The sequence below is a fragment of the Muntiacus reevesi genome, chromosome 6, assembly GCF_963930625.1.
Source record: "Muntiacus reevesi chromosome 6, mMunRee1.1, whole genome shotgun sequence".
Taxonomy (NCBI): domain Eukaryota; kingdom Metazoa; phylum Chordata; class Mammalia; order Artiodactyla; family Cervidae; genus Muntiacus; species Muntiacus reevesi.
Window position 1 is genome coordinate 104,300,049 of NC_089254.1, and position 18,659 is coordinate 104,318,707.

The 18,659-nt window shown below is 34.7% G+C and overlaps 1 protein-coding gene across 1 annotated transcript in view; it reads left to right on the forward strand.

Moving 5' to 3' along the window:
• The window catches only part of CNTNAP2 (contactin associated protein 2), a 1,529,631-nt gene that overhangs the window by 290,039 nt on the left and 1,220,933 nt on the right, over window positions 1-18,659 (forward strand). Inside the window, exons 5-6 of the mRNA XM_065938525.1 lie at window positions 9,950-10,153; window positions 14,611-14,795. Of these exons, the coding sequence (XP_065794597.1) occupies window positions 9,950-10,153; window positions 14,611-14,795 (389 nt within the window). The remainder of the gene's footprint in view (window positions 1-9,949; window positions 10,154-14,610; window positions 14,796-18,659) is intronic.

Consider the following 18,659-nt stretch of genomic DNA (forward strand, 5'->3'; position numbering starts at 1 on the left):
TCCTTAGCTGAAAAATAGATTGTGTATGGTCAAAAACTGTAGAGCTCTTTTCAGTAAACAGTAGTATTACCACAGAGAAGACGGGTCTAATTTGTTTGACTTTTTGATTTATAAAAATAAATCAGAATAGCTTCAATATGGATTTATTACAAATAGATTTTATGCTAATGTTTAATGCTAATTTTCATAAATTGCTTATTACCTCTGTATTATTAGATGTATTAGAACTGTGACCCTGTTCTGAAATGGATCACTCTGATTTTCTGATGCCCTCTGTGTGTGTAAATGACCATTTCTCTTAAATGCATTCAGTTAACAGGCAAATATATATATATATATATATAGTACTTAAACTCATACTATAGTCAAATTTTTTAATTGTTGACTTATTAAAAATAGCTCCAGAATGAGTGTAATGAAACGACTTCATGTTTTAAACTATTTATTTATATCAGAAATATACAATCATGGTATTGACATAAGTGCATGTCATTAAATCATATATGAGTCTGTACTCTCAGAGAACAGACTGCATTGCACCAGATATGGTTTTGAAGGAAGGTGGGAACAGAGAAATTTGACTTTTGCATGTTGTCTCAAATATCAATGATGTTTAAACAAGTTTAAGAAGTGTTTATCAGGATTTCCCTGGCAGTTTAGTGGTTTAGACAAGACGTTGTACTTCCACTGCAGGGGTGATGGATTCGACCCCTGGTTGGGGAACTAAGATCCCACATTCCCTGTGGTGTAGCCAAACAGTAAATAAATTAAAAAAAAAATTAAAAAGAGAGAAGTGTTTATTGTGTTAAGAAATACAAAGTGGAAGAATTCATCCAGAGGCTATACCTTAGAAAAGTTTAGTCCACAGAGGAAATCAGATCCATAAAGAGATAATTTCAGTATGAGAAGTTTTGTGATAAAATAGCTAAGGGTGATGTGTGTGTTCAGTCATGCCTGACTCTGTGACCCCATGGACCGTAGCCCACCAGGCTCTCCTGTCTGTGGGATTTTCCAGGTGAGAATACTGGAGTGGGTTGCTATTTCCCACTCCAGGGAATATTCCTGACTCAGGGATCGAACCCACATCTCCTGCATTGGCAAGCAGGTTCTTTACCACTGGGAAAACTCTGCGAATGAGGGCTATTGACACAAGGGAATTTGTCTAGTAGGTAAGCTTTATCTGAAGCTTAGAAGATGCTTAAATAATAACAAGCATAAACTTAGTTTTGTCTTGTTCTTTTATTAATAGCTGTTCATTGAAGGAAGTGAACTTAGCATGAGGAAAGGAAAATTAAATTAGGTGAAATTAGCAAGGGATCCAGGAGGTTTACAAGGTGGAGCTAAAATGGGAGAGTGTTGGGAATGCAGGAATGTATCCCTGAGGGCCTTGCAGGCCAAACTGAAGAGTTTTTCAGCAGAAGAGTTTATTTCGAAAGATCTTTTTAGCTTCTGTATGGGGGGGTAGGGTTAAGGGTAATAAAACTGGAGGGTGGAAGTTGCTCATTCACGATGCTAATGCAATGGACTGTGTGTGAGGTGGTGGGAACGTGGTGGCAGCACATGCAAAAAGTCAGCTATGTGTTTGAAAAACGTGAATGAACTAATTTTCATTAGACTTGGAACTAACAGAATGTAGGTCCCCAAGGCAGGGAGGAGATAAAGAAAGGCCCAGAGCTCTATCTTGAGCCATTGTATAATGGATATAAGGCCCAGAGGAAGAATTATGTGTTGAGCAAGTGGAGTTAGACATGCCTGTAGAAAGGCCATGTGGATATCAGAGTCCAAATGCTATGGATAAATGATATCAGACACCTCTGATGTGATTGTTGTTACTCTATCATGAGCTATCAAGCACTTAGGGGCAAAGCAACACATTTTAAAGAGAAATATTGCACAAAATGTGAGACCAGAGTCTCACCTTCCTGAAAGAGCCTTTACAGTTTTTATTTTGTTTTATTTTTCCCCAAATAGAAGTGATTTTTTTGAAGTCTATCTCTAGATTATTTTTCAAAGGATTTGAAGAAGGCTCATTTGCTCCTGTTACTCTAAATTAGCTGTTATTGACCTTTTGGAATCTATTAACTATTTATTTATATTTAAACCACAGATATATTGAATGAAAAGGGCAGCAGGTTAGAAGAAGGAGATTAATCAAGTAGAAACAGTCTGCATACGTGATGAGATGGACAAGGTTCTATCCCAGTTAATGTCTATCAGTTAGATAACACCAAGTCAAATATAATGGCATGAATTTTTTCCCTCTGCCACAAAAAAATATAGTGTAAAATCACCATTTTTTTTTCCTCTTAACAGTTGAAACCTCGGCTTTATTAGTAGCTGTGGCACCAAAGTTAATCAGAGTGATTCTTGAAATTTCTTCCATTCTTATGATTCAAATTGTTAAAGAAAAAGTTTAAAATAATAGTGTTTATTATACTTTAATGCACTGAATATAAATGAGAACATGCAATCTTTCAACAAATACTTAATGAGTATAGAGTAAGGCACTGTTCTAAGTACTGAGCCTTTTTTTGTTGTTATTCAGTTGCCAAGTCGTGTCCGATTCTTTGCAACCCCATGGACTGCAGCCTTCCAGACTTCCCTGTCCTTCACTGTCTCCCAGAGTTTGCTCAAACTCATGTCCATTGAGTTGGTGATGCTACCCAACCATCTCATCCTCTGTTTCCGCCGTTCTCCTCCAACCCTTAAATCTTTCCCAGCATCAGGATCTTTTCCCAGAAGCTAGCCTTTCCAAATAATATGTTAGGTAGAAATAAATGCTATGAAGAACGATGGTGAATGAATATAGAGATGAAGATGGTGACATGGTATTTTGCAAAGAAAGGTCAACATACCTAGAATGTTGACAACTGATTTTAAAAAGAGACAAAAAATATGTAGATTTGCATCTATGTAAAAGCTGGCAAAACTTAGCAAATTCCAACTTATAGTGTTTTTTAACTTTAGTTTCAGAGATGTATTTCAGACTGTTGAATGTGACTTGTGTATTTATTTATATACATTACATAATAGATTTCATAGTAACTCATTAACATGCATTCTACTGATATCTTTAAGCAATTAAAGTGCTTTAAGCATTTTGGAAATGGAAAGTAAGGAAATAATTATTCCAGTGCTTAGGAATCTCACTGCAAGAATGTTCATTTTAGAAATGTTTGAATTTGTAGAAAACCACAAATAACTTAGATGTACAAAAAGTATTTTGCTATCTATGTAGTGTGACTGTACCTAATTTAAATTGACTTATTTTTGTATTTTATATGACATAAATTTTTACAGTGAGTACATATTAATTTCATGATAATGAAACAAAAATTACTTTCAAATATTAAACCTTTATGCATTGCCACGTAAATAAATATTAACAAACACTTCAACGTATTTAGGAAGTAATCAGTAATCACTTAAATACATATTAGCAATTATTATTATGGCCTTTAAAAATCGCTGTTTATGCAAAAACATTTGATTAAAATGAAAAAAGCTTCAAAATCATTGTAAATCTTTATGAAATAGATAACTCAGTAATGTTTTATGAATTTTTACCCTCTTTCATTGAATAATTTATTTATTTTGTGGAAGAATAGATCATATAGATGATGACAACTGTATTTATTTGTAGAAAATTTATTGTGTACAAAGTCAAAAAAGAAATAGCTGCAAGCTTCTCAGTGCCATGCTACAATAAAAGAAATGGTGGTTTCCTGGGAAAATGGCTGATGGTAGGTCTGGGGCAGAAAAAATGCAAGATGAGCTTAGGGCATCATATAGTGGCAGAAAGAGAGAAGAGAAAGGAGAAAGCAAGAGGATGAGGAGGACTCAGAAGAGGAGGAAGAGGTGGGGAGGGGAAGAGAAGGGGGAGGGAGGGGGCTGAGGTGTAAGGAGAAGGGAAGGAAGGGGAAGGAGTAGGAAGGGCAGGAGAAGGCCACAGGGGCTAATCCTGATACACAAAGGAGCCAACCTCAAAGAGTTCCCAGTGGCTAAAAATATGGGGCCATTTGAGCAAGTATTGAATGAAAGTCAAAGGAGAAATAAACATGCACAGTCCCATAATTATATAAATACATGATTGAATGATTGAATTATTGTTGTCAATCGCTAGTAAGTCATGTCTGACTCTTTCTGACCCCAGGGACTGCTGCATACCAGACTTCCCTGTCCTTCACTCTCTCCTGGAGTTTGCTTAAACTCGTGTCCATTGAGTTGGTGATGCTCCTCTTGCCCTTAATTTTTCCCAGCATCAGGGTCTTTCCTAGTGGAGACGGCCAAAGTGTTGGAATGAATGAATAGATATAAGAAATCTTCCTTACAGAAGAATTCTAAGTAACATATGTAGATACTCCCCACTCAGGAGGTGGCACTTAATTCCCTTCACCTTAAACATAGGCTGGACTTGGTGATGCACTTCTGCAGAATGAAGTATGGGAAGGGGAAAGCAGTCACTTTACAGCGAGGAAGCATGGCAGACGTCCCCTTGATCAATATCACTGCTGGAAAGTCATGTTGCCATTGTGCCTCCCCGGATAGGGAGTGAGGAAGACACGTCAACTCTGAGCTTTTTTCACTGAACAAGACCAATCTTGTCCTAAGAATACTACAGACCAAGCCTGACTGAGAAGGATTCTACAAAATATAACCTGACCAGTACTCTTCTAAAGTGTCTAAGGTGTGAAAGACAAGGAACGACTGAAGAAACATCACAGATTGGAGGAGTTTCAGAAAACTAAGTGATGTGAGAGCTGGACCATAAAGAAGGCTGAGTGCCAAGGAATTGATGTTCTCGAATTGTGGTGCTGGAGAAGAATCTTGAGTCCCTTGGACAGTAAGGAGTTCAAACGAGTCAACCCTAAAGGACATCAACCCTGAATATTCACTGGAAGCGCTAACGTTGAAGTCGAAGCTCCAATATGTTGGCCACCTGATGCGAAGAGGCAACTCATGACCCTGATTTGGGAAAAGACCCTGATGCTGGGAAAGAGTGAAGGCATTAGAAGAATGTGGCAACAGAGGATGAGATGGTCGGATGGCATCACCGACTCAATGGACATGAGTTTGAGCAAACTCCGGGAGATAGTGAAGGACAAGAAAACCTGGCGTGCTGCAGTCCATGGGGTTGCAAAGACTCAGACACTACTTTTGATGATAACAAAAATGAAATGTGAGATCCTGGACTGGATCCTGGAATAGGAAAAGCAAGCAAACAAACTTGTGACAACTGGCGAAATCCAAATATAGTCTATATTTCTGTGAATAATGATATACCTAACTTATGTCTAGGGGCTTCTCCAGTGGCTGAGTCATAAAGAGTCCACCTGTGATGCAGGAGATGTGGGTTTGGTCCCTGAGTCAGGAAGATCCCCTTGAGAAGGAAATGGCAACCCACTCCAGTCTTCTTGCCTGGGAAATCTGGTGAACAGAGGAGCCTGGTAGGCTACAGTCCATGGGGTCACCAAAGTGTCAGATATGTCTTAGTGACTAAACCACAATAACCAAGTTATGTCTTAGAATTCACAAATGTACTCAGTTATATAAAGTGTTAATGTTAGAGGAAGTTGGGTGGAGAGTGTGTAGGAACTTGTCACTGTATCTTTGCAACTTTTTTTTAAATCAAAAATTATTCTAAAATAAAAAGTGTATTAAAAAGAAAACTGTAAAACAGATTCTCACTGAAGAAATCAGACATCCAAATGATCATATATTTCTAGCTAATTAAAATCCTGATTTGGAAGAAAACAATGAGCTTTAAAAAAAATAGTGTTCATTAACAAAACTATATGAACTATGATCCTTCTGTGTATCTAATTGTCACCCACCAAGCTCCTCTGTCTATGGGATTTTCCAGGCAAGAATAGTGGAGTGGGTTGCCATTTCCTTGTTCAAATTGCACATATACACATTAAAATAATAAGAAATGTAAGTGGTTATTTCATGAAAATAGTATTGTCTTTTTAGTTTTCTTGTTTAAACTTTCCTGTTATTCTCAGCTTTCTATAAGGAAATATTTAAGAGAAAACAGGAAAACAAAAGTATTTCCTAAGTATTTATTTGTTTACTTTGTGGTGCTGTATACAAATACATTTTAATTTTTTCAAATAAGTAAAATAAATTATGTTTCAAATTACATACATTCTTTCTTTATTGTAAGTACCTTGCTGCATAAAGATCATTAAAATATATTAATTTACTAAAACGTTCAGGTTTTCACATTGCCAGAAACACATTTCGAACCATAATTAAATGAAACTACATTCTCCTTTCTCTTTCCCTTCCCTGCCCTCTCTCTAAATACACACACACACACACACACTCACATATATGGACTAATATATAGATCACTTCATATATTAGATAGAAAGAGAGATAGATAAAATCTAGAAAGATGCACCAAACTGTTACCCAGTTAACACTGCTGATTTCTTGTTTTGGGGATTCACTTTCTACATTCTGTGGAAATGTATTGCTTAATTTCTTATTGTTTAAGAATATTGTTTAATTTCTTTTTAACAAGAAACATACATTACATTTGTAGTAAAAATTAGCAAGGGCACTTTTTAAAATTGTAAAATCTTTAGATGAAAAACACCTCTCCAAAATATTTCATCTGAGTGTCTACAAACTCAGAGAAACTAAAGGGTAAGTAACAATGGAATAAAAAAGAAAAAGCTTTCTCTACTATGATGATTTGATGACTTGGGCACACTCTAACCTCTCTGAGTTATTGTTAGAAACAATATCATGGACGCACTCTGATTTCGCATTCCCTTTTTGACTAGCCATATTGTAGTTCAGATTGCTTAAACAGCTCAACCACACGATTAATCACTGCAGAGGAAACTTGATTCTAAGGAGTGAAAAGCAATCAGGGAAATAGGGGGGAAATGTGGCTTGTCCTGGAATAAACACAATGTTATATTAGCTGTCAAATGAAATTGTAATGTATGTTGTAGAAAAAAGAACTAAACTCTGATAGATTTTTACAATATCTGAGAGTCTCTTAAAAGTGTATGGTGTATGTTTACGTATAAATTATATACCATAGATTACTTCTAGGAGTTTGTAGTTTCAAAGCCAACTCTGAGTTCACATCCGCATGCTCACCTTGTGCAAGTATTTAACCCATTCCTGGAAGAACAGCTTGGATGTGGTAAGGTGAGAGGCCTGGCTCAGAGCACTAGGTGTTTTTCAGCTGACCACTGACCTCCTGTAAGATGAGATCTGATCCTCATGAATAACATGTCTTCATGTTTTTGTTAATATCCTAGGACTGTCTGAAGAAAGAAACCATGCTTGTCCTTCCTGTCACTTTTTTATTTGCATAAAACTAAGGAAGAAAGGCATCAACATTTGTATAAATCACTATTCTGTGCCCAAAACTGAATGTAGATTTTGAGTTAGGAGAAAACATAGGAGGGGTGAATTCCTTCCTCTGTCTAAGTTCTGGGAACATTTACTTCCTAAGAGATGAATGGGGAATGTTTGTTGTCAATTAATATATATTGGAGGTATATAAAATGATGATGTGTCTGTTACTCAACTGTCACTGATATGAAACTGACTGCAGAATTACTTTCTGGGATTTAGAATTTACTCCCTCCTTCTGACTTTTTTGTTTATGCACTTTGCAAGACAAAAAGTAATTTCTGCCAACTGCTGAATTATAAATTCAACCTGGGATCTGATAATCAGATTCTACTTTTTCTCTGTTTTATCTCTCATCACAGATGATAAAGATAGTGCAATTGGAATTCAGCTGTGACAGTATAGATGATTAAGCTAAAATCTAATTGGCTTTGCAGTGTTAGCAGAAGCCAAAATTTAATGTCTGCTTTTTTTCCTCCATAGTAAAATAAACCTCTGTGATTCACAGTCTCAGAACAGAATTCCGTTGATTAGGAAAGTCTTTTTATGACTGTATAAAGTCTTATAGTAAATAATTGACTGAGAATTAAAACAAAGTTCAAAGTTATGTTTTTCCTTGTGAACTTTTTAGAATGCAATGATTCTCTGAACTGTCACTTAAAAACATAAATGTTTTTGCTAACAAGATATATTTTTAAAATATTCAAAGTCTATTGATTTGAAGGGTAAACTTAAAGATACTTTTAAGCAATATTTGAAATAAGTGTATTCATGACAATTCACTTTATAGCATTAGTTAAGAGCAAAACTTACACTGGCAAATACTGCACAGAAAAGAGAGTGAATATACCTCTGCACCTTCACCACATGATGTAGCAAGCTCTTGTTACTGTTACCAGGATCCAAAATATCCCCCAGGATGACTGAAGCTAACAAGAGAACTGGGATGTGTGATGAGAAGATATTTATGTCAGGTTTTCAACTTGCTGTTACTTTTTTCCAAAGTCTCTCTTTGGGTTCTTTAGCACAATCTTACCCCAAACTAGAGTCAGGCTTCATCCTGGCTTATAATCCTGAGATAATTAGAGCTATTAAATGTGAAGAGTTGACTCATTGGAAAAGACCCTGATGCTGAGAGGGACTGGGGGCAGGAGAAGAAGGGGACGACATCATCAACTCAATGGACATGGGTTTGAGTAAACTGCAGGAGTTGGTGATGGAGAGGGAGGCCTGGCGTACTGTGATTTATGGGGTCACAAAGAGTTGGACACAACTGAACTGAACTGAGGTTTCCAGTGTGACTAGGTTTGACCAAGAAGAACGGATTTGATCCCTGGGTTGGGAAGATCCGCTGGAGGAGGACATGGCAACCTGCTCCACCAGCATTCTTGCCTGGAAAGGGCCAGAGGAGCCTGTCGGGCTGCTGTCCATGTTGTCAGAAAGAGCTGGACACAGCTGAACACACACACCATCATCATTTCTAGAGCCAATGTGACTCGGTTTTCTAGAACTTAATACTAAAACCTAACAGTATTTTTATTGAGAAAAGGTCTGTTTAGGATGACTATGATTCTATTTTTACTTAAAATTTGATCTGAATGATTACAGTTCATCACTGACCCATCCCGTGGGTTGGCCACCCACGAACCAACAGTGCGTAATAAATAAGATCATTTCATTTTCTATTTCTGGTGTGAATAAGAAACAGTTACTATACTGTTGACCACCATCCTCTGTTTGTCAGGGTGGGAAAAAGTTGTTCATACTTTGTAAAAGTTTATATAATTTCATGTTTCAATGACATTCCCTAAGATCAAACTACAACTTCTCATAGCATAGGTTAGATTTGTGTTCGTCTAATCATATATGGGTGAGACTGTCTTTTCTCAGAGTAATTGATAACTTGGGCAGCACACTTCTCTATTGGAAAGGCAAGGAGTTAATAAGGAATTTGAAACAGACATGAACCCTAAGAGCAAGGGATAAAGCAAGTTCAAGTTCAATTCACTATAAACTCTAGGTACTAGCACTAAGTTTACTGAAATTGCAGTAAAATATAAAAAAAAAAATTAGAAAATGAGTATACCACAAGTTCTGCCTTCTAAGATCCTTTATTATTATGTCATAGAAAATAAAATTTGTTAGCAAAATCTGTATTTAAAATCATGAATACTTAGCCTCGTTTAAGAAGGAAAATATTAAAATCTCATACTATCTCAGGGATTAACATTTTTACATTTTCAGGTAAACTCCAAATTTCTAAGTCAAAATTTTGAAGCATATAAGTCACTGATGGAACTTGTTATTAGTATTACAGTTGAATAAAGAATTTTAAATTGTTAAGGGTTTTCTATCATCATTCTTTACAAGTCCTTTCTATACAATCCACTTTAGGACACCAAATAAAACAAAAATAGAAAGAGAAGGAGAACCCAGGACTAAAGAGTTTTCAAGAAAAAACCTTTTTTGTCATTTATTCAGTGGGGACACTGATTGGAAGAAGATATACTTCACACTGAAGGTCAACATACAACAACAAAACTAAAATGTTATTTATTTCTTCTTTTAGGGGCTGATGTTATCAACTTCGATGGCCATGTTGTGTTACCATATAGATTCAGAAACAAGAAGATGAAAACACTGAAAGATGTCATTGCCTTGAAATTTAAAACCTCTGAAAGTGAAGGGGTAATCTTGCACGGGGAAGGACAGCAAGGGGATTATATTACTTTGGAACTCAAAAAAGCCAAGCTGGTCTTCAGTTTAAACCTAGGTATGTTCTGACTTTTGACACCATTCCTTCCATTTATTGGTATCTCTGTTAGTTAAATGCTAATGGTCTTTAATCCTTAAAATGTAAATTATACAAAGAGTTCACATTATGTTGTCAATTCATTTTTAATTCACAGTGTTTGATATCTACTTATATACATATGTTGTCAATTCATTTTTAATTCACAGTGTTTGATATCTACTTATATACATACTCATTCTTAAATGTGTATTAAACACCTGTTCTGTGCAGGTACCATAGTAGCATCTGGGATACAGCTGGACACTGTATAATCTATTATTTTAAAAGAACTAAATCAGAAGAAATGACTGCAAATACTAATGAGTAGTAGGAAATCAATTAAATAAGGTTAATATGATAAAGGATACTGTGTAGGCAAGAGGGGTAAATATTAGAATATGTAGTGAGGAAAGTCCTCTCCAAGAAGATATTCTTGATGAGGTTTCAGTGATGACAAAAACAAGCCCTGAAAATATCTGGGACAAAGCAGTTGAGAAAGATTCATGAGAGGCTAAGACCCGATCTGCCCAAGGAATAGGATGAGGAGGCTAGTGTAGGTATTCATAGGATAGGAGATGAAATTAGATGTTATTTTAAGAATGGGAAACTGTTGGTAGACTTTAAACTCTATGGCCTCATGATCTTATTTTTAGAAATGTACTGAGACTTCTGTAAGAGAAAATGCTTGCATGAACATGAGAATCAAAGCTGGACTTCTGCCTGGTGTAACTGAGACATGGCCACTGCTTGCAGAAGGTGGCTTTCTGGGGAGATAAAGAAAAATAGATTCACTTGGGAGAGGGTTTTGGTTGTAATGTTAGTATGGTTTGTAATTAATTGAGTATGGAGTGAAAAAGAAAGGGAACATATAAAGAATAACCCTAGGGCATGACTTGAGTTCCAAATAGACATTTGTGCCATTTTTAGAAATACAGAAAGCTTTGTTTTCTCTTCAGTTTCTTCTAACGGAGGAGTACTGATTCCTTCCAATAGAGGAAGTCTAGAGATCTGTTGGATTGGAGAAGGAAATGGCAACCCACTCCAGTGCTCTTGCCTGGAGAATCCCAGGGACAGCGGAGCCTGGTGGGCTGCCGTCTATGGGGTCGCACAGAGTCGGACACGACTGAAGCAGTGGAGCAGCAGCAGCAGAGCTCTGTTGGAACGTGGTGCATTTTAGGGGACTGTTAGTCATCAAAGTTGAGAATGTATTAGGGAGGTCCATGTGTGGTATTGACAGGAGAAGGTGCTACATGGAGCCTGAGAAGAAGAGACAGCGAATAGGAGAAAATATGAGCATATGGCATCACAGAGACCAGGGAAGGAGAAGAGGCGGTCCTCTATGGTCTACTGTGTGGAAGTCACTTAAAACGTCACTTAAAACAGAAAATTGAGGTCACTGGCAGCATAGTGGTTACTGTTGATCTCCTCTCACTAAAGTAGAAAGAACAGTAGTTTTATTGTCATCAGTTAAGAAAAGATAAAAAGGGTGCAAATGAATATCTTAAGTATAATCAATGAGAAATGAAGGAATCAGAGAAATAATATGCTGATTAGAGAATGAAATGAAACTCAAAGAAGGAGTTACTATTTTGTTTTGGGCTTCTGTTGTTGTTTCTAAGTGAACAAGCCTAATAAATGTTTGTATTTTGATAATGTAGTTAAGATTTACTTAAAACTAAAGGGAAGGTCCACAAGACAGATACTGACATTCAGAGTTACAATTTATGCAAATCAATAATATATCTATCCTCTTCTTGCTGGCCTAACATTTTCAGAATTTATTCAAGAGTTGTTTGAAGGGCATCATATATTCCATATTTTTATGTTTAGTGATTTTAGGATTCTATAAAGATTTTGTAATCTAAATTATATCAATAACTAAAACTTGCATGTTAAATGCATCCCAATGGAAAACGATAAAACTGAAAATTAGAACACAAAGAGATCCTGCCTATTTGATTTTCTTATCAACATGGTTCTAACTTTCTTAAATATGACTTGTTTCCCATATGTTAACTTCTATTACTTTGAAAATCAGTAGTATGTTAAAAAATACAAATTCAGTTAGCTTTTTTCAGTTGATAATACTTAATATAATGTCTACAAAGATTATTCTTCATTATAAAACTTTTCATATTCAAAATCTTATCTGATAGAAAAAATAGTTTCCATAACAAGAAAACTATCCAAACAAGCTGATTTTAAAATTACACAGAAATATTTAAATTTTTATATTAAAATCATAAAATGAAAATGCATGCCAAAACCTAGGAAAATTCAAATAGAGAAGTTTAATGTCATTATTGAATGAAAATTCACTCCACTCTATAACTGTACTAAGACTTTATGAGAAAATATTGGCAAAAACTGTAAGGAAAACTCATTGCAGAAAAATTATAGTCTATAAACACCAAATGCTCAATCAAGCTATCTATGAAAGAAATATTCAATAAAATAGTGATTCCAATTTTTTCAAGCAAGTAAATAAATTTAAAAAATGATAGTATCTATATTGGTGTGTTATGCAATAAAAAGGATTCTTTGTACTATCCTAAAAATAGTTCAAGAAAATAAATTTAATAATATATCTTCAGATATTTTTATTTTCTATATATTTCAATTCAGTAATCATAAAGAAATAATAAGAAACAGCTCTAGAATTTCTGTCCAAGGATGTATACTTTGCAATATTAGTTACAATAACAAATATTGAAAGAAAAAAGCTTCACGCATAGAAATACATTGGTATGTGTTTAAAATATCTGTGAATAATTTGGGGAATAAATTAAAATTAAATTTAAATTAAATTAAATTAAAACAGGCAAACTATAAATGTTAAATCAATATTTTATATGTATATGAATTATATGATTATATGTATATAATTTTTAAAAAATGTCTGGAGGAACTCGACCACACTATTTTTAGTGGTGGAAATGAGTGATTAATGTTTTACGTATTAATTCTTTATAAAATTTTATCATATCTAAGGTAATTTATTTTTTCAAACTTTTCTCCTTTTTTTTTTTTAAATGAAAGACACAGAGTAGCCTTTAAAAGTTGCTGGGCCTTGTAAGAGTGAGATGTTACTCTTCTGAAACAAGAACTGATCATATGGCCTCACACAAAAAGATCGTTACCATGTCATTGGAACACAGTTTACGTAGAGTATTGCTGACAAATTTATGACAGCCCATGGAAACACATCCACTCAAATATCCACTCTCACTTTCAATGCTATTTCCTTAATACAGGCACATCTAGCTACTGCTTAGTCTTCTAGTCTACATATTTAATGTAATAAAACTGAATGTATTCTTTCACTTAAATTTATTCTTTCTTTTCTTTCTTCCTCTCCCATCCCTACATACATATACAGTCGTAATCACAGTCACAGGGAAACATTTTATTTCATCACCAAAAGGAAAATAAAATTCACATAGGAGATCCATAGAAAATGTCAGGTATAGGTATATTAGCATCATAAGTGTGAAAAAAGGAAATAATTCTTCAGTCAATTGTGTGTTTATTTTATTTCTATTATGCTATTTATTGTGAAGCAATAGTCTATTTTATAGCATTTAGTTTTGCCTGGCGATAAAAAGCAATGCTTGATTAGACAAAATAGAAAATGGTATAAAATAGGTAAACAGCATCCAGAGAAGACCTTAATAAATATTTCAGACTCTCACAACCTTCCACTCTTATTTATAGTCCTGTTGCTATGGAGATCTTATTTCAAAACTGAACTAATGCTACATATGTAATTTTGCAGATTTTTATTTTAAAGTATAACTTGAGTAAATTTTCCATGACATTAAATATTATGTTGTGCTTAAGATTATGGCTTTAGGAATCAGAAAGCATTTGTCATCTTGTATTTTCTTGACCAATAATAATAATAACAACAACAACAATAATAAAAATTAACAGGTGACTTTTAATGAACATTCACTGTATGTCAGGAAATAAGTTCTTTGCTTGTACGGATTAATTTAATCCTTACAGCAACTTTGTAAAGCAGGTACTATTATTTTTCCCTTTTTACATATGACCAAAGAGAGGCTCAGAGAGAGGTCACCTTGACCAGGATCCTGGAACAAGCCAGTGATGGAACAGCATCAGAATCCAGGGACTCTGGATCCAGAGTCCACGGGGCACTGACTTCATAAGGAATATACCAAACTTAGCAGAATTCATGGCTCAGTAATTGAAAAAAAATAAAGCTCGTGGTTTTTAAGGGAACAGAAATTTTTCCATCTTTAATAGTTTTTATGTAGTTTGAATATGCAACTGTTTTTAAGTATCATTCCATAACGGTTGTCCTATGTAAACTACAATAGACAGAGATGCCATAAAACGTCCGCCCGTGGTCTAGTGGATGGCATAGAGTTCTGGTGTCTTCACCTGGTTCCTTTTCCATTCACGTGATTCAGGAAGCAACCAGCTTGGCCCCATATACGGCCACACGTCCGTGATGACAGGAAGCCTGTTGGATGACCACCACTGGCATTCTGTGGTCATTGAGCGCCAGGGCCGGAGCATCAACCTCACCCTGGACAGAAGCACGCAGCACTTCCGCACCAACGGGGAGTTCGACTACCTGGATTTGGACTATGAGGTAAACGTGAGGATGGGTGCTTTGTCCTGCGTCAGGTGACTGCTTCAGTCTCATGCTGTCTTGTTGAATTATTGTTAATTATACACCTTCATATACCATTTTCATTTTGTTCTCCAAAGAAAACTTACAGCTTCACAACCTGATTTATTAATATAGGTCATTTTATTAAAATTTAAATTGTTAATGAGTTATTGAAATATTTTTTAAAACTTGGAACCACAGTAGCATATATTTGAATAAAAGGGCCATTTATTATGTTATCAGAGCCATTTAACAAAACCAGACTAAATTAAGTCATAATCTTTCTATTGGTAATTATAAATTGCTTGTTCTTGATAATATACAGTATGTTATGTACATGATTGCCTAATATTTATTAGAAAACATTGCATAAGAAATCCTACATTAAACCATTTATAAATTCATGACTATAGATAGTCCCTTTGACAAGTTCTATTTTCTCAGATACAAATGTCATAAAATAACTAAAAATACAGACTATTTTAAAGAGATTGTTCATAAATAAAAGGATATTTTTTACCTTCCAAGTGACTAAAGGTTAAAAATAATCAGTGATCATATTGGTCTGGTAAAAATATATATTCTCATAATACACTGAGAGGCATATAAGGTTTTTAAAAATAATTTTTTGGAGAGCAATTTAACTGTAAAGTTTCCATTAAAAATGTTAATCATAAGTAGGAATAAAAATTCTGTAAAAACAGATTCATCACTGGGGCATCCCTAAGATTTTGCTGTGCCATTTCAATGTGCCTTGGTCCCAGTGTTGAAATTACACATGTGTGTATACACATATATGTGTGCTATTGATTGCTGTTGTTCAGTTACTAAGTCATGTCAAGCTCTTTCAATCCCATGGACTGCAGCATGCCAAACATCCCTGTCCTTCACTATCTTCTGGAATTTTTTCAAACTCATGTCCATTGAGTCAGTGATATTATTGATATCCACCATAAATCTTTTAGAACATAAAATGTATTTATCATAAGATAGTATGTGAAAAGTCAATATTTACAACTGTATTTTTTATTTTCCTTTATGTTTAAATAGTTTCTAATCTAAATTTCCTATAATATGAATACATTACATATATTTCTAAACAGAAATTTAGAATGGAATATGCAATGTAAACTTTGATATAGAGACTTTATTGACGTTAAAATAAATGTAAGGTTATCAGGGAATAATTACCCCTCCAAAAACATCTCTTTAAAGTGAAAATGATTGTTCAAAGGCAAAGAATGTGAAAATTCCCCAGATTCCTATCTTCTCTAAATTAGTATTAATCTTGGCTTATGTGACCCATCTCCTACTGTCTGAGAGAATTTAAAGATGAATTATTCATTCTCCATTAATAAACTCTGAAGTACCCTAGAAGAGGTGAGAAATCCTAAAACATTAGCAATGGGCAAACACAATTCCAATTTTCAAAAAGCAGAATTAAAAATTTGGGATCATAGTCCCTGTTGAGTTTGCAGTGGAATCTATGAATATTCATACACACACAATGCCTCCTATATGGTCAGCAGTTTCATCGACACCTCAGAGCCCTTCTAGATAGAATACCACGTTTGAGAACCTCACCTGTGGACTAAAATGCCTGAAACATATTTGTCAGGGAGACGTAGAAAGAAATTTAAATTGACTAAAAAAGAGTCAGGAGAGACACAACTTACTTCTCTTTGTAGAGCTACTGCCCGATTACTTTCCTTAGACACTGCAATTATTGGCAGATAGTACACTTGAAAATGCTTGGGTCTACCTTTGTATCTCAACGTGTTGCGATATTGGAGAGAATCAAGTGTATGAGCTCAAATTGGAGCCATTAAACCTGGTTTTAAATCCCTGGTTGTGTGACACTGGATGAATCATATTCCCTTTCCATAAAGTGAAAATAGTAGCACATGGCTTGTTAGAGAGGAGGCAACAGGGAATAACAGATATTACCACATATTATCAGTTATAATTAATTAGACTGCATATAACAACCACATTTATTCCTTTCACCTAAAAGGGGCCTGTAGGCAGGTAGCCCTGGGCTCATAAGGCAGCATCATGACGGTCAAGACCCCAGTCTCCTTTTACTCCACTGCTACTCCATCCCCTCTGCAACTCACTCCCGGTTGACTACTCACTTTCCATTTTGCATTCCAGACAGTAGAGTCACACACAACCCTTTAGCTTAAATCTCTTGAGACCAAATCTTGCTCAAAGAGGTTGGTAAATGCCATATATTGGCTGGGGAGCATGTGCTCAGCTGAAACACAGTATTATTTTCTTGAAGACGGTGGGAGAAAGGACACTTACAGGTGTCTGGTAAGCCCTGTCTCACTTTGGAAACTCTTAGCAGCTAACAAAATGGTCAGTGCCTTTCTTTTTTAGAGTCAAGGTTGTCACTGAACAACAGTGTCATTAATAAGGCAATAATGTGAGTCATATCAATATCTGATTATTAATCTAACAACTGCAGCTATTTTTTTTTCACCATGAGAATGATTACAGTATTTGAGAATATTTTATTGATGAAGACATATAACAAGAAAGAAGAAGTGACCACCTAATATCAAATGATGAATTACATTAGAAATTGGGAGTTGAACCTGCTTCTCTCAATTGTAAGGGATCTGGTAGATTGAGCCTGTGATGTTTCACCAGGTTACCCTCTATAGCATAGGACATGAGCTGAAGGTTACTGAAAAGAGAAACTGTAAAGAGTGTCTGAGTCATTATCCTGAAGGAAAATAGGAGTCCCCCAATAAAGAAACTATGCACCCAGAGAAGGAATAAAGCAATACTTTCAACTGTAATAGTATTTAGTAATATTATTCACAGTGTGATGCTGCATGTCATTAAGCATGGAAGATTTTATTACTATCAACTGGAGCGGAGATTGGTAAAATAAATTGCGGATAGGAAATTCAACACTCCATTAAAGTCTCAGTAATCCTAACCTATGGTATTAAGTACATGTATATAGCACCTAATAAGTTCAGTTCAGTGCCACTTGAAAATATTTTCCTAATGTATTTCAGAACACCCTTGTTTTTCCTTTTGTAGGCTCCCAATTCTTTTTTGTGTGTTTATTCTTAGTTTTTCTTTTCTCTTCCCATAGTTAAACTCTAAGGTAAATGATATATAGTATATATTCAGCTGTTATTAATACATTTAGTTGCATTTTAAGTGAGTTTTTAAAATTTTTTGGTTTGTCTCATAAACTATTATTAATTTGTCCCTTTTACCCTAAAACTATTTAAGAATTTAAAATGCATATACACACTGCTATATATAAGATAGATAAACAACAAGTACCTACCTTACAGCACAGGGAACTGTATACTGTATCTTTAAATAACCTATAATGTGAAACAATCTGAAAAGGAATATATATGTATCACTGAATCACTTTGCTGTATATCTGAAATTAACACAACATTGTAAACTAAAAATTAAGAAAAGAAATGGTTAAAAATAATTTTAAACGTTTACAGGAAAAAAACTAAAATGTCAAAGCACTGCATAACAGAGGCATAATACATATCTTCTAAAACCTAAAGATCTCTGCCTTATATATCAAATTTAAAGTTTTGACATTGAAATATGTCTTTCATTTGCCAACCTTTGTAGGAAAAATTGGTAATTGAATACTACTTAAAAGAAATATAATGTCTGGATTAGATATCTTGATATTACAGCTATGATTAAGAGATTCATTCACTATTAGTATACGTCATTATTGGCAATACATAATTAATTTTCTATTATATGAAATTGATGTTATAATAATGTAATTTGATCAAAGGTATCTGGAAAAATATATGTTCTCTTTTTATTGTGATTTTACCA